This window comes from Protopterus annectens, chromosome 3.part1 (assembly GCF_019279795.1).
Source record: "Protopterus annectens isolate FY-2018-M chromosome 3.part1, PAN1.0, whole genome shotgun sequence".
NCBI classification, from domain to species: Eukaryota; Metazoa; Chordata; order Ceratodontiformes; family Protopteridae; genus Protopterus; species Protopterus annectens.
In genome coordinates, this window is record NC_056732.1 from 1520183301 (window position 1) to 1520198450 (window position 15150).

At 38.5% G+C, this 15150-nt stretch overlaps 1 protein-coding gene across 1 annotated transcript in view; it reads right to left on the reverse strand.

Annotated features, from left to right (window-relative positions):
- Nucleotides 1-15150, reverse strand: part of IQCA1L (IQ motif containing with AAA domain 1 like) — a 1829164-nt gene that overhangs the window by 870129 nt on the left and 943885 nt on the right. Inside the window, exon 11 of the mRNA XM_044067599.1 lies at nucleotides 2492-2590. Coding sequence (XP_043923534.1) covers nucleotides 2492-2590 — 99 coding nt within the window. The remainder of the gene's footprint in view (nucleotides 1-2491; nucleotides 2591-15150) is intronic.

The following is a 15150-nucleotide window of genomic DNA, read 5'->3' on the forward strand; positions in this document are numbered from 1 at the left end:
AGCGTCTTCTGTGTGGTGGCATGCATGAATGGGCGTACCTTCGTTGAAGGTTGTGCATCAGGGCTGGCAACTCGGCACGTAAAAATCTACTGCCAATCATTAGCGGACCGGAGTTCCGCTGTGGCGACCCCTAACTGGGAAAAGACAAAAGACACAACAGCAAAATTTTGCTGACATGAGCTTTTTTAACACGAGAAAAAGGTTTTTGATGCAGAACACTTTTAATTATTTAACTTAGTATTTAATTAGTTAATTGAATGGTGGCTGAATCCAATTACTGTGCTTTGCTCTGGCACCTTTTTCCTTTTAAAACTGTGTATGAAGTTGTTTTCTTTTGTCTGATGAAGTCTTCCAAAGGTGGAAGATGAAAAGCACTTCACATTAAACTTTTTTGGAGTTATTCTAGCCAGATCGGAGCCTGTGTTGTTTTTTCGTTTTGGAGAGTTTGTTGTTCCAGTTATTTTCATACTTTACGAATAAACTATTTCGAAGTAATTGCAACTTGTGAATAAACTGTTTCAAAGTAATTATACTTTGTGAATGAACTGGGCAGAAGAAGCTCAGAGTGAGAAACACTTTGAAATAACTGTACTTTGCAAATAGCACACAGCTCACTGAAATTTCTCAAAATGGCGGTACTTTACCAAATACGCTATACAGTACAAGAAACAATCTATAATGGCAGCACTCTGTGCATAGACACACCCATGTGCAAGACACTTCTCAACATGGCTGTATTTGACGGCACTTCACGAAATAGTTGCACTTTGCACACAACAAACTCTTCAGAATGAATGCACAGTAATAAACACACACTGTAAGCACTTTTACACATTTTGAAATACTTTGAATAACTCTAGTCATACAATTCAAGGCTTTAATCAATGCAAAGTAGTAGTTTATGCCAAAACGTGTCACCTCACAGAAAGAGGTTCCCTGGTTCGATCCTTGGCTAGGGTGCCTTCTGTGCGGAGTCTGCATGTCCTCCCTGTGGTTGCGTGGGTTTTCTCCGGGTGCTCCGGTTTCCTTCCACATCACAAATACATGCTGTAAGTGGATTGGACACCCTAAATTGGCCCTAGGTATGAGTGCTTGTGTGTGCCTTCTGTGGAAGGTTGAGCACCGGACTGGCAACTCGACACCATACAACTCCACTGCCAATCATGAGAGGACAGGTGATCCGCTGTGGCGACCCCTAACCGGGAAAAGCTGAAAGAAGAAGAAGTTTATGCCAAAACACAGTCATTTGCCAAAACACATGCAGTCACCTTGCTTTATTTATGCTCAATGTGCCTTTTTCTGCCCCTTCTGTTCTATTAATTTTGCTCATTTAATCTCTAAATGTGCCCTTCCTGCCCTTTTGTTACATTCGTTTTGCTCATTTAATCTCTTTTCATGCCTATTATACTCTCTTGTGCTCGCTTTAACTCTAGACATGCTTGTTTTAGTTTAAGCATGCTTTTTTTATCAAATAACCTTGTTTCAAACATTTTGTTTGATTAATGAGCTTTTTATGCTTCCCTTTTGCTTAATAAATACTTCTGTGCTATTCATTTGCTTAATAATACGTTTTGTGCCCTTGTAATGCCCTGTTTTATCCCTTTTAACAAACAAATCTTTTGTGCATATTCTCTTTAGCTTGCTTCTGGCACCTTTTTTCTCTCAGTTAACTTAGTTTGCCTCCATAGTTACCCCTGCACCTCATACCTCATCGCTCTGAAGAGTAGTCTTCACCATCTCGGTTCTGACACCATGTCGCTCGCCAGGTCAGGAAGAAACAGGCAAACATTGTGGGTTCTTGTTCAAGCAGCTACATTACATACAAACACATTGTAAATGAAGTTAAGTAACTTTAACTTATAAACAAACCATCATGCACATAAATGGTAACACTCTGGCTGCACCTTCAAAATGGCACTGAAGATAACACGTGCTGGGAATGTATATGCACACACAGACTTAGATATGCTTATTAAAGGTACAGCACACTTGTTATCCTACAGTTTATTTCTTAATCAACATTTTTAATATACAATGTTTCTGTAAGTGCCAAAAAGCCATAATTTTTATTAGAATTTGGACATCAATACTCATTACCTTCTAGTTTTTTATTTCCTATGTCCTCTGTCTTTATCTTGTCCAATTAGACATTCTGTATACCTTTCTCTGCACTGAGTAATGATCTCATTATATTGCTTTCCCTAGAAATATGTATACCATTAACTATTTATACAATAGGCAGAACAGCACCTCAGTGAATTTTACTAACTTTTACTGGCATAAAAGTGTAATAAGAAGTAAGTATAATGTCCACATTCTGTGTTCTTTGCTGAGTGGCTTATAATACCAAATGCCATACTTTGACAATTACATTTCAACACTAGGTCATATACCCCATAGCAGAGAAGAGCTGAGGCATTGCTTGCTTGTAGATGGAAGAATCTATGCACCTTGCAATTTTGCAGGCTGAAACTGATGCAAGTAATTTTACCTTCTTTGCACTCTTCTTTCCTTTCTTAGTCTTTATTCCACGATCTCTATCCACAGCCAGCTTCAAATTTCTCAGCTCTTCTCGCATCAGCTCATCGACCTGTGCATTGGGAACATAATGCAATGATATAATTGGACTGGATTCAGGATTCTTGAGTGCCCTATTACAGCTATAAGGAAACATCGTGTATATTTTTATCAAAGTATTGCACAAAAGTCAGCAGCAGTCTGTCTCACTCTGTATAAGGTATGTCCCTGTCTTTACATAGTTTGGAGGTATTAGAAGTGCCAATTAAAGGAAAAGCATGGACATTTGTACACATAGCCGGCCTTAGGCATAGGCCAACTAGGCGGCCGCCTAGGGTGCCGCTCTTGTAGGGGCACTTTTCCAGTATTTATTTGGTGTATGTAGACTAGGATGGGGGCACCAGGTGGTGTGGTGGGGGGTGCCATGGAGCCCTTTTGCCTAGGAAACCAGTTGACATCAGGCCGCTCCTGTTTGTACAATACAATAAATACCACTGATGACAGAGGTATTGGACTCGACAGGACAAATTTCCATAAACAATTTTCATAAAAAGAGTAGACGTGGTAGATAAAATAACATACTATGAAACTCACACTTTGACATTGGTGGTGAAACTCAAGCAGAAAATCTAAAAGCACAAAAGACCATTTCTGTCACTATTAATAACTGATAGATTTGTGCTAGGTTAGTTGTGGACAACAAATAGGCTAAATGACATCTACAGTGTTGAAAAGCAAAGTGATTCGGTCTCCTAATCTAAATTATCCAACAATGATTCAATAAGATAAGAATTTAATGCAAATGATCAGAATGTTTAAATAGCAAGGAGATGGGTAGGCACACTGACTAAGATTAAGTGAATACTGCTGCACTAATCTACAAGCAATCACTATCCTTTTCCCTAACTCTTCTCCTTAGTCCTTCACCTCCCCCTCCTTAACTGATCTTAAATGCTCATATTGTAAATATTGTACGTTTCAGTTTTTTATGAATGTTAGAATTTCCTGTTGTACTTACTCACTGTATAACCTATATATATATATATATATATATATATATATATATATATATATATATATATATCTATATATATATATATATATATATATATATATATATATATATATGTATATATATATATATATATATATATATATATATATATATATTTACATATACTAAAGCTAATTTACCTTACATATACTAAAGCCTGCTATCTAATGCCCAGTTATTACTCAACCTGAGCAAGACTATGCTCCTTATCTTCCAACCCACTAAATCTAGCCCAGTTATCTCCCACTTTAATATTCTAGCCAAAGACAATATCATCATCTCCCCAACAGAACACACCACACTACTTGGTGCTGAGACTGATAACAATCTCAGATTTGACACTCACATTTCTCTTACCATAAAAAAGTTCACAAAAAAACTAAGTGCATTGTACAGAAACAAACAATTCCTCACCAAGACAGCCAGAATTTCTGCTGCTAATTCCCACCTAATCTCCATTTTACTCTACACCTCTCCTATACTTACCTAACTTAGACAAACAGACTTAAACAAGCTAGAGGCTTGCTACAATATAATTGCTAAGTTTGACACTGGTGCATCTTATCACAGCCACCACTGTATTTCAGAGAACTTAACTGACCTGAACTCCCTCAACTTCTTCACCTGAATCAACCCTCTCTCACCCACAAGTTAGTAAACCATCCTCTTAAAGTCCCATCCCTTCAAAAGCTTCCCCACCACTAGACCACTATGCTCCAGCAGGAAAAATCTACAAATGCAAGAACTCAGCGGGAGAAGCACTATTCTCCTGCATCATATCCAGATTATGGAGCAATCCCCCCTATAACCACACTACCTTCTTGCAATCACTTCAGACTGCACTAAAAACTCACTTAGAAAGTCTCTGGTTATGCCCATGCCCCAGTCCTGACTAGTAACCCTCCTTTTTACCTCCCCTTCCTCTCCCCTCGCCACCCTGCCTCACACCATCTGATCATTGCATTCCTTCCTCTGATGGCTTTGGCTCACCCTTTACCCTCCGGTTCCCCCTCACTCAATCTCTCAGACTTGTTATGACATGCTTAACTACCTCACTTCATCTCAACTCCAAATACATATCCAACTGACTTACACCTAGCTTCCTCTCACTACCATGTATATTACTCATTCAGTCTCCTCTCTTACTCCTCTATCTTCCCCTTCCATCCCATTAGCCCTTCTAGCTTGTTCCACCTTTTGTGTGGAGCATCTGCTTTACATCTGTTTGAGTTTAGTGCAATATTTGTATATAAGATTTAGGTATATGAGTTTAGAACAGTATGTGTTTGAGCTTAGTACTATCTGTATTTACACCCTAGCTGCATTCCTAGCCCCTAGCTAGATATTGGTATATCTGTTCATTACTATGTTTCATATTGTATGTATAGCTAATGTTTGGTGCAGTATGTATTATTTGCTAATGTATGTATATTCAATTGTTCTTCATGTACTCTGCTGCTCATTTATTGTCCTGTGGAGCTTTAGTCCCTGGGCCTCCACTGAAAAAGGGCCTGTGTCCAGCTGGAATTTCCTGATAAACAAATGTAAATAAATAAATATTTAAATAAATAAATCGTTTTGTTTTCTATTCTTGTTCAAATTGTACTTGTTTTTGCTTCTAATGTACTTTCCCAGCTCCCCAGGCTGAACCTGAAAACGGTCCATCTAGATCACTTTTCTTAACCAGTTAACAAAAAGTAAATGGCAATCAAAAAATAAAATAAAAGGACAGACTCTTACATTTTATAAAGCCACACATAAAGAGAGACATATAAATGGATAGATAGATAGATAGATAGATAGATAGATAGATAGATAGATAGATAGATAGATAGATAGATAAACAGGAAAAAGAAACAAAATTGTCTAAAATTAGGGAAAGGAATAAAAGGTCATGTTGAAATATTAAGACAAGTTAAATGGATGTTTAATGGAAAGGTACACCATGGCAATGCTAGCCCCCCCGGATTCACTATCCTTCCATGCAGGACTAGCTTAGTCCTGCATGGAAGTGGCCATTTAGGAGCAGGATGGCAGCAAGCCATGTCCTAAATGGACACAGAGCATGTACTAGTGCAGGGGCTGTGTTTGAGAGCAGGGCATTCAGAATATACATGCCCCTGCAATGAAGAACAGCAGTGTATGAATAAGAATGAGCAAGACCACTCATAGGTGTTCGCATACCCCCAGCAACATGCCCCCCAAGTTTACAAGAGCAATAGTTAAAACATTAAATATAAAGAAGTGTTTTTTTTTTTATACAAAAGATTAAATTTAATCGTAGGTGTGTGTGTTTGCCCATCACTTAGCTACAGTTAATGCAGCTTAAATGGCACAAGAGGATAAAAAGCAAGATATATGCAAATGAAGCAGTACAGCAATAGTGTAGTGGGTAGAGCATTCACCTTATGAGCAGTCATTCCTGGTTCGAGTCCCACTCCAGTACAATCCATTGTCCATGTCAAATCACTTTATGATCAGTTTATTTTGTTGCATAACCTACTACATAACATATATTTGTAAACTGGAGTACTGCATTACATGCAGATGTGAGGTGTCATTGTCATAATGTTGTAAAGTCCACAGATAATCGCAAGTGCCCCATACAATATATGTACACAGGCATCAGGGATACAAATGGAAGGTAAAATCTGTAATGAATGATAAATCCATACAGTTTCCAAATCCACCACATTCCCAAGAACCATTAGACATTACTGTTGAAATTAGTACGGTGGTAAGCGGGAGTACATAGCAGTAAGCAAGATTAAGCATATTTAAGCAGTAGTAAGCAAGAGTAAGCATATTTAAGCAGTAGTAGGTGAGCTTAAGCCCATTTGCATGGGGTAAGCAATGTGCACATAGGTTAAGCAATATTGAAGCTAACTCTCTGTAAGCATATTTAACTGGAGGTTAGCATTGCTTTTCTTCATGCAAACCCACTTACAATTGCTTAAAAGTTCCTTAATTACTCTGTATGCATCAGCAGCTGTTCTGGCCAGAAACAAAATAAACAGCCTTTGCAGGTCTTGAACCCAGGATCCTATACACTATAGTCACAGTAATTAACCACTAAGTCATCACAACAGTATATAAGATTGAGATATCACCAAACAGATCCTCACTATAGGAAATGCAAACTAAACATGTGAAAGGAATCTATATACAGTTTTATATTGTATAACCTGCTACATAACATAAATATGTGAACTGGGGTACTGCATTAAGCCCAGATGTGAGGTGTCATTGTAATAAAGTGTTGAAGTCCCCTAATAAACACAAGGACCCCACGCACACATGAATCATGGATACCAAATGCATATATAACAGGTAATGAATAATAAATCGATGCCAAAATGCAAATATAATGCAAATTAAATATTAAGCAACGCTAAGCATTGCACAGCCCAGCTTAGTAGATGTAAGCAAAGTGTAGGCCAGCTAACTCAGTCTGCCCATTGGTATACCCCTTTAAGCAATGCCAACCTTAGGTAAGCAGGTTTGTCCACAGCTTAGCATTTTCAAAACCATCCAATCATGGCAAAGTGCGGAAAACAGGCCCTGTTTAAACCCAACAGGTGGGAATACATCTCATAACTGGTTGTAGTTTCCCTCTGAAGGCACTACGTCTGGAATGGGAGAGGATGTATGCTTTTGGGTGCAGAGCTGGGGCATCCAGGAGTCCAGAGTCATGGCAGGACTCCTTGTGAAAGACCATGATCAGAGAATGCTGCAGGGCCAATACCAGGGTTCCCAATACAAGGTGGAAGCCTGGGACCATCTCACCTGTGACTTCACCAGTGCCACTGGCATACCCCAAACTGATGAGCAGGTCAGGCATCACTATGCCAACCTGAAGCAGAGAAAGGGGAATCTCTTGGATCAGTGGATCCAAGAGGCTAGGAGGATAGGGGATGTCCCAGCCATGTGTAAGTATCAGTCCACAATCTGTTTAATAATTTCCAGCTCATGTATATTATGGATAGGTATGGCTAAATATTCCTCTTATGTCTTTCACAGTGGCAGGTGAGTGAGCTGCGAACCAGGAAGCCAATGCCTATAGACTGCAACGGTTGCAATACAAGGCAGGTTAGTAATACTCTTGCATGTACTGTCATAGGAAATAAATCTAAAAGTAGTAGTAGTAAGTTAATTGCCTGTATAAAACCTGTATTGTTTAAGGCATGTACTGCATACACCTGAGAATAGGGCAGGAAGAGTCTCATATAGGTTGTATGTAAATAAAAGCATAATAGCCTGACAATAAAGTTCTAACTTCTGGACTGCATATGTCCACTCTGGTATCATATGGTAATGTAGAATTGCAATCACTTAATATTACTGTTGTATTAAGCACTGTTACCTATACTGTGCTACATAAATAAAATGTGTAGGAATGTCTGTATATGACTGTTGTAATCCCAAGAGGTCATATAGTACAACTGAGAGAGACTTAGAAAACAGTGAAAAGACAGATAACAAAATCCAAATTGCACACTCCATTGCAATGTGAACTGTTGTATTTTTTGCACACACAGCCATGGTTCAAATCCTGAGAGTGGTAGTAGGCTGTATGCAGAATCATACCCCACAACTGTACAGATATGTCCAGAATGTCCGGTAAAGTGGCGCATATCTGCTGCCTGTCACCCTGTTCCCCTGGCAAATCATAGGGATAATCCCAGATGTTTAATCAGCAAACAAGACATACAACTGATTGTCAGACATTTATTAGAACAAACCTGGCATTCTAGTGACTCCCCAAAATGTTATGAGAGTAATTACCAAGTATGTCCCATCTCCACTCCCATGTTGTCAAGCTGTGACCAGAGTGTGTACAGTAACAGAGTGAGATGTATGCATATAATAGTAATGTGGAAACTGGTAATTTGTGTGGCAACATTCAGGTAGTGCTAACAAACATTGCTCCTACAGGTCTGTCAGATACAAACACTGTACCTAGAAATAAAAGACTGATACCCTGTACTGGTACTGTTTACTCTGGTACTGTATGGAATTGTTAGTGTTGCATTTGCTCTGAATAATAAGGTATTACTCATCAATGTCACCCACACTGTACTACATAATACAACTGTCTAGGAAATCCTGTATAAGAGTGTTGTAATTACAAGGTAAGAATGTAAAACCACAGGAGAATTATAGACAGAAATCAGAAAAAAGATACACAGCAATATCTATATAGCACACTCAATTGTGATATACAGTGTTTTATATTTAGCAGACACAGCCATGGTTCAAATCCTGGGAGTGGTAGTAAACTGTATGCAAAATCATACCCAAGTGTACAGAAATGTCCAGAATGTCCAGTTAATTGGCCCATAATTGCCGGCTGTTACCTTGTCCCCCTGCCATATCAGTGTGCTAATTTCTGACACGTAGGCAGCATTTCATGTCATATAAATGACTGTCAGACCTGTACATATTTGGAAAATGTCAAATAAAGCAAACCTGTCATTGTACAAGTCAGAAAAGTTTGAAGAGGACAATAGTTGAAATATGTCCCGGTTCACCTGCATGTGATGAAGACATACCCAGAGTGTGTGCAATAAGAGTATGTGCATAACATCAACCTGGAATCTGGGAGTATATGTAGAAATAGTTAGGTAGTGTTAACAAACAATACCTCTACAGGTATACCAGGTAAGAGGTGTATACTGCAGGGAAAACTCAGTTCATGTATATAGTTGTCGACAGCCATACCACTGTCCAAACTAAGGCAATAGGGTAGTGTACTAATATCTGTAAGGTACAGATCACAGCACTGACTAGGAAAGTAATGCGAACTACAGGAATATACTAGTTGTTAATTGACATCTCCCCCCACAATATCTGCAACAATAAACTAAATACAAAACTCAATCTGTATGTGCTGAATTAACTCTACTGTTGGGACATATGCCCTATTGTTTGATAATTATTTAATTTTTTTCTATGCATGTGCCATGCTGAAATACTCCCATATTGGTGGCATGGTGCCATCAATGTACCTGCATGCTGTTGTAATGACCACTGTGGTTCCATATATGCATGTGTTCCATTTGCTATACAACTGTACCATATCTGGTGTTTGGGTTAATGGGAATATCTATGCATGCTGTTATACCTAATCCTAGAATGTGTTGACTATTACTAACCAACATATGTTGATAACATTTAAACACCATAGCACATTTGGGAAGGCCGGTCCTGGTGGTCCCACCTCAGATGGCCATGGCACTGGGCACCAGCATGTCTGAGGCCCAACCCGGGACCTCCTCGTCTGGTGGTCCTGCACCACCTTTGGCTGGAACCACCTCAGGGGATGGGACTCACCCCCCTGGGAGTGGGTGCGGACAGGAAACAGTCACCCATCACCAGGTCTGGGTCGTGGTGCGCAGCGAGCTCCGCAGGCTGTTCAGAGATCTGCTGCTCCAACTTGAGGGCCATGTGTCATGACTAGAGGGTCGGCCTGGCCCTCCTACTCAGCACCCAGCACAGCCACCTTTGGGGCTGTGAAGGTGCAGTGGTGACTGCCCATGGGTGGGGACCTCAGTCCCACTGTTTTCACTAGGGGGCTCATGGACTTCCGATTTCCAAAAAATCCTCCCCATCAAGGTGTTTATCCCCCACATGTGTCAAATACTGCCCTTGCATGTGTCTTGTTTGTCTTGTCTGTTAACCTACCCAACCTACCTCCCCAAATATACCTACTTTCCCTCTCCAACATCCCACCCTCACCTGAAAAAAAAGGGCAATCTGTTCCCCTAAAAATTTCTCGTCCCATACATAGCTGGCCAGTTTGCACACATGTCCACTGGACACATGTAATCTGGTCTAATTGGCTTAACAACATATTACTGCTGTCCATACCCCTATCTCAGGGGTATGAGTGTCCAAATCTATCTCAAAATTCAGTGTATATGCACAGCTTTTGCTGTAAAAGAAATGGGCAGCTACGGACCTTCCCTACAGCCTTCCTGCACATCCCTAGCTATTTTCCCTACTGTCTTTCCCTCTTTGTGCCCCTTTTTCACCACTTTCCTATCAACCCTTTCTCATTTCTTTTAAATCAATTAGTGCAGGGTAAGCGGGAGTAAGCACTTTTAAGCAGCAGTAAGCGGGTATAAGCTTGTTTGCATGGGGATAAGCAATGCAACACAAATTAAGCACTTGAGAAGCTAAATCAATATAAGAAACTGTAACATGAAGTTAGCAGTGCTTACCTCTGCACAGACCCACACAAACCCGCTTACATCTGCTTAAAAGTGCCTTAATCACTCTGTATCCAGTGGCCCTTATTCTGCCCAGCAACAAAATAAACAGCCTCTACAAGGTTTGAACCCAGGACCCCTGCAAACCATAGCCAAAGTGATTTACCACTAAGCCATGTCAGATATACATAACCCTGATGTTTTCACAAACAAATCATCCAGCACAGTCATTCAACAGTACAGGAAATGTATTTAAACATGCAGATGTATTTATTTATTTATGTATTTATTTATTTTACATTTGTTAACCGTGTTAGTCTGACTGAGCCTTTGGCTCATTTTCAGCAGATACCCAGGGAGAAAAGCTCCTCAGCGAATAAAATGTAACAAAGTTCCATTACAGTCAGCAAAAGTGTTATTATCAGGTTACAACAGCATGTGTGTGTGTATATATTTCTATCTAAATAGCTATATAAATATCTCTCTATATAGATATAGATATGTATGTATATATATATATATATATATATATATATATATATATATATATATACATCTATAGATATATATGTCTACATATATATATATATATATATATATATATATATATATATATATATATATATATATATATAAATATATATATATATATATATATATATATATATATATATATACATATATATATATATATATATATATATATATATATATATATATATATATATATATATATATATATATATATATATATATATACACACACACACACACACAGGTGCTCCAGCACAGAATCATATATATATATATATATAGCAATATAAAAGTGTCATGGTTACGTTTTGCAAGATGGCTGCTTATACATTATTAATCAATATGGTATATATATATATATAAGTACATATATATATATATATATATATATATATATATATATATATACACTACATATATATTTATATATATATATATATATATATATATATATATGTGTGTGTGTGTGTGTGTGTGTATATATATATACATATATATATATATACATATATATATATATATATATATATATATATACAGATATATATCTATAGATATAAAAGAGAACATACATACATTTATGACCATAGGCACCATTAATGGGGGTGAGGGGGCCCAAGCTACATGCATCTTGTACGTACTAATATCCCCCCCCCCAGCCTAAGAGGTCTGTCCTGCAATACAGTACCAAGTGTTGCAAGTCCCATAACCAGGACCCAACACATCATGGGCACAAGATGTTAACAGTAATCCATCCCACCTCTATGATGTCAGTCTGATATCAATAACATATCATGCAGTACAGTCTGGCTACCATAGGGAATATACAATGTGGAAGCAATAAACATTCCTAAGATACATACACACACACACACACACACACACACACACATATATGCAGATATATATATATATATATATATATATATATATATATATATATATATATATGTAACTACACATACACACATAGATATGTATAGGAAGATACATATTTAGAGGGTGCCCAGCATATGGAACAGCCAGTATTCCTACAGTTGCCACCTTATCAAATGGACACTGTATGAGTCACCCATACAAAAGACAGTTGTTGCCTGAAACATATACCCACAGAGAAGTCAAAGGATATAACACCATACACAAGGATATAACACCATACACAGGTTTGCATACATGAGAAAGCTTTATTTGTGTACTATTACAGTTGTATATGCCACGTCATATAGCTGTTTAGACTTTGAAATACATATAAACAGATTAATGCAACTCTCAAACAGATCATTTAATACAGTATTCCAGAAAGCATAACATATGTTGCTGTCCAGGCCAAGGCCTTCAAGTAGTACAATAGTAAAGACAGATTGGGCCACAGGATAACAATCAATCAACAGTAAATAATGCAGATGTATAGTCCAGCAGCCTCTAACTACACTCTGTATGCAATCCCTAGGGGAAAAGACTACAGTTGACACAATGGGATGTATCTGTTACATAACAAAGCTTAACTGAAACCATCACAATTACACTGACAAACAGAACAGTCTGTATGTCAGGAAGCAGTAGGCCAGCATTTTCCCAAGGTGAATTGTATGGTAATGTACATCCAGATACCTGAAGGCAGCTTACTCCTGATATCCCTCACATGTTGTAATTGCCCAGGTTATTTATGTTGTATCCCCCCATAGACTGACATACAGGGGCATATACCACTGATACATACACTGACCTCTGGACTGTAGAAGGGCACACATGCATTGTGCAGATGAAACCCACACATATATGGACCCAACCCCACAATATGTGTGGGGGCCACAACAGCAGTGGAATGATGGCAGGAAGTACAGCATGACATATTCACAGGCCACTACATAACAGCCCCTGACTGCATGTCATATGGAAAAACCCTGGTATGTAGGTGGAGGACAGAGGCTGGAACACAGGCCCATATGTGAAATAGTGTTGTCATACACCAAGCAAGTTGCTGGTGTTACGGGTTAGTCTGCAACATACCCTTAGTCAGGAATATGGAGTCAGAAACACAAATGTATGTAGCCATGTACTGATACACTCAACACACACATTGCCAGTGATATATATGACACAAGATCTGTGTGGTGGACAGACAAAAAATAACAGGCACACCTCTGGCCATCAAGTGGATAGGCCAAAAGTTGAGAGTTATGCAGACAGACTGCATTCCACTAGTATGTACACACAAACCCTGTAACACCGGTGCTATATGATGCATACAACAACACTACTCACACTCTGTCTGTAGTTCTGGAACCTCATACAAATATGTAGCTGGCCTGAGTGTGCAAATTCTCTTGTAAGAGGTATTGCTACCTGCTGTCTGTAATACTGCTGCCCACACATAGGAAGGATGTTCACCATACAGGAAAGGTAAAGGGACCATGCCCACATGATGTAGGGATTAATAGTAGTGGGTTGCCATGGCAGTGTTAATTGGAAGTGCTACACAGCATGCTGCATGCAGTTACCAAGTGGAGGACACTGATTGGTGCAGAGGCCATCACCTGATCATGTGCATCACCTACAAAAGCCATGCTGCAATCTATTTCAAGCAGCTCAATCCATTTGCTGTAGAGAGAGAGAGAGAGAGAGAGAGAGAGAGAGAGAGAAAATGAAACCAAAACCTAACCAAAACAGAAACAATCATACAAACAAACCTAGAAATAAAGCAGGCTAAAGCCAAAGCCAAGGAGATAAAAAAATACTCCTACAAGGTAACCATCCAAAACAGACCTCATCCCCACAACAGGTATGTGAAGTATATATGCATGTAATTGACAGTAGTACTTTGTCCATAATACTGGGATAGATGATGTGGAATGCTATATATGTGCCATCAGGTGTTGTTGTTGTAATGTTGTACAGCTGAACAACTGCTATGGACAATAGAGTCTGTCCCTGTGGGTAGTGGGCCATACCTATCAACTATGCAGAGCAGCACTGACTGACAAGCTGTAAACCAACGTAGTGTATGTTGTGTAATGGAAAGCATGTACATTACTGTGGCCAATAGCTGGTGGTGGAAGTAATGCCATAATGATGGACACGTGGGTCCCAGACGCCATGACTTGCTGGACACTCAGGTTAACATGTATTGTAGCAAGCTGAAATGCCATAGGTGTGTAATAGGCTTACCTGCAATCTGGCCCTATATATGCCCCCTTATTATTAGGCTGTGTCCATATGTGGCACCTGTATGTGTTTCAGCAAGGCAGAACAGTGCAGCTGTGCAGGAAGGAGAGTTAAAGATTGTGGTCTGATGTCTGAATGTACCCCATATATATAGGCATGTATATGTGTGTATGTATATATATATATATATATATATATATATATATATATATATATATATATATATATATACATATATACATATATATACATACATGTATGTCTACAGATATAGAGACACCCATATATAGACATATATATATATATATATATATATATATATATATATATATATATATATATATATATATATATAAACACATATATACAACATAAAATATATTTACACATATATAGATAGATATATATCTGTATGTCTACATATATACAAACACACACACATATGTATGTAAATACATGACCCTATATTACCACCACAGTGCTGCATGCTATGTGTGACGGAACATCACACATAGCAATGCAAACATATATATAATGCTGTAAGTGTATGCAACATGGATGGTTATGTCACATGTGAACCACTTGTTGGGACCACATTGCCCTTGTCTGTGAAGTATGGAATGGGAATATGGGGAAGGATAGCAGGTATATTTGTGGAGGTGGTTCAGG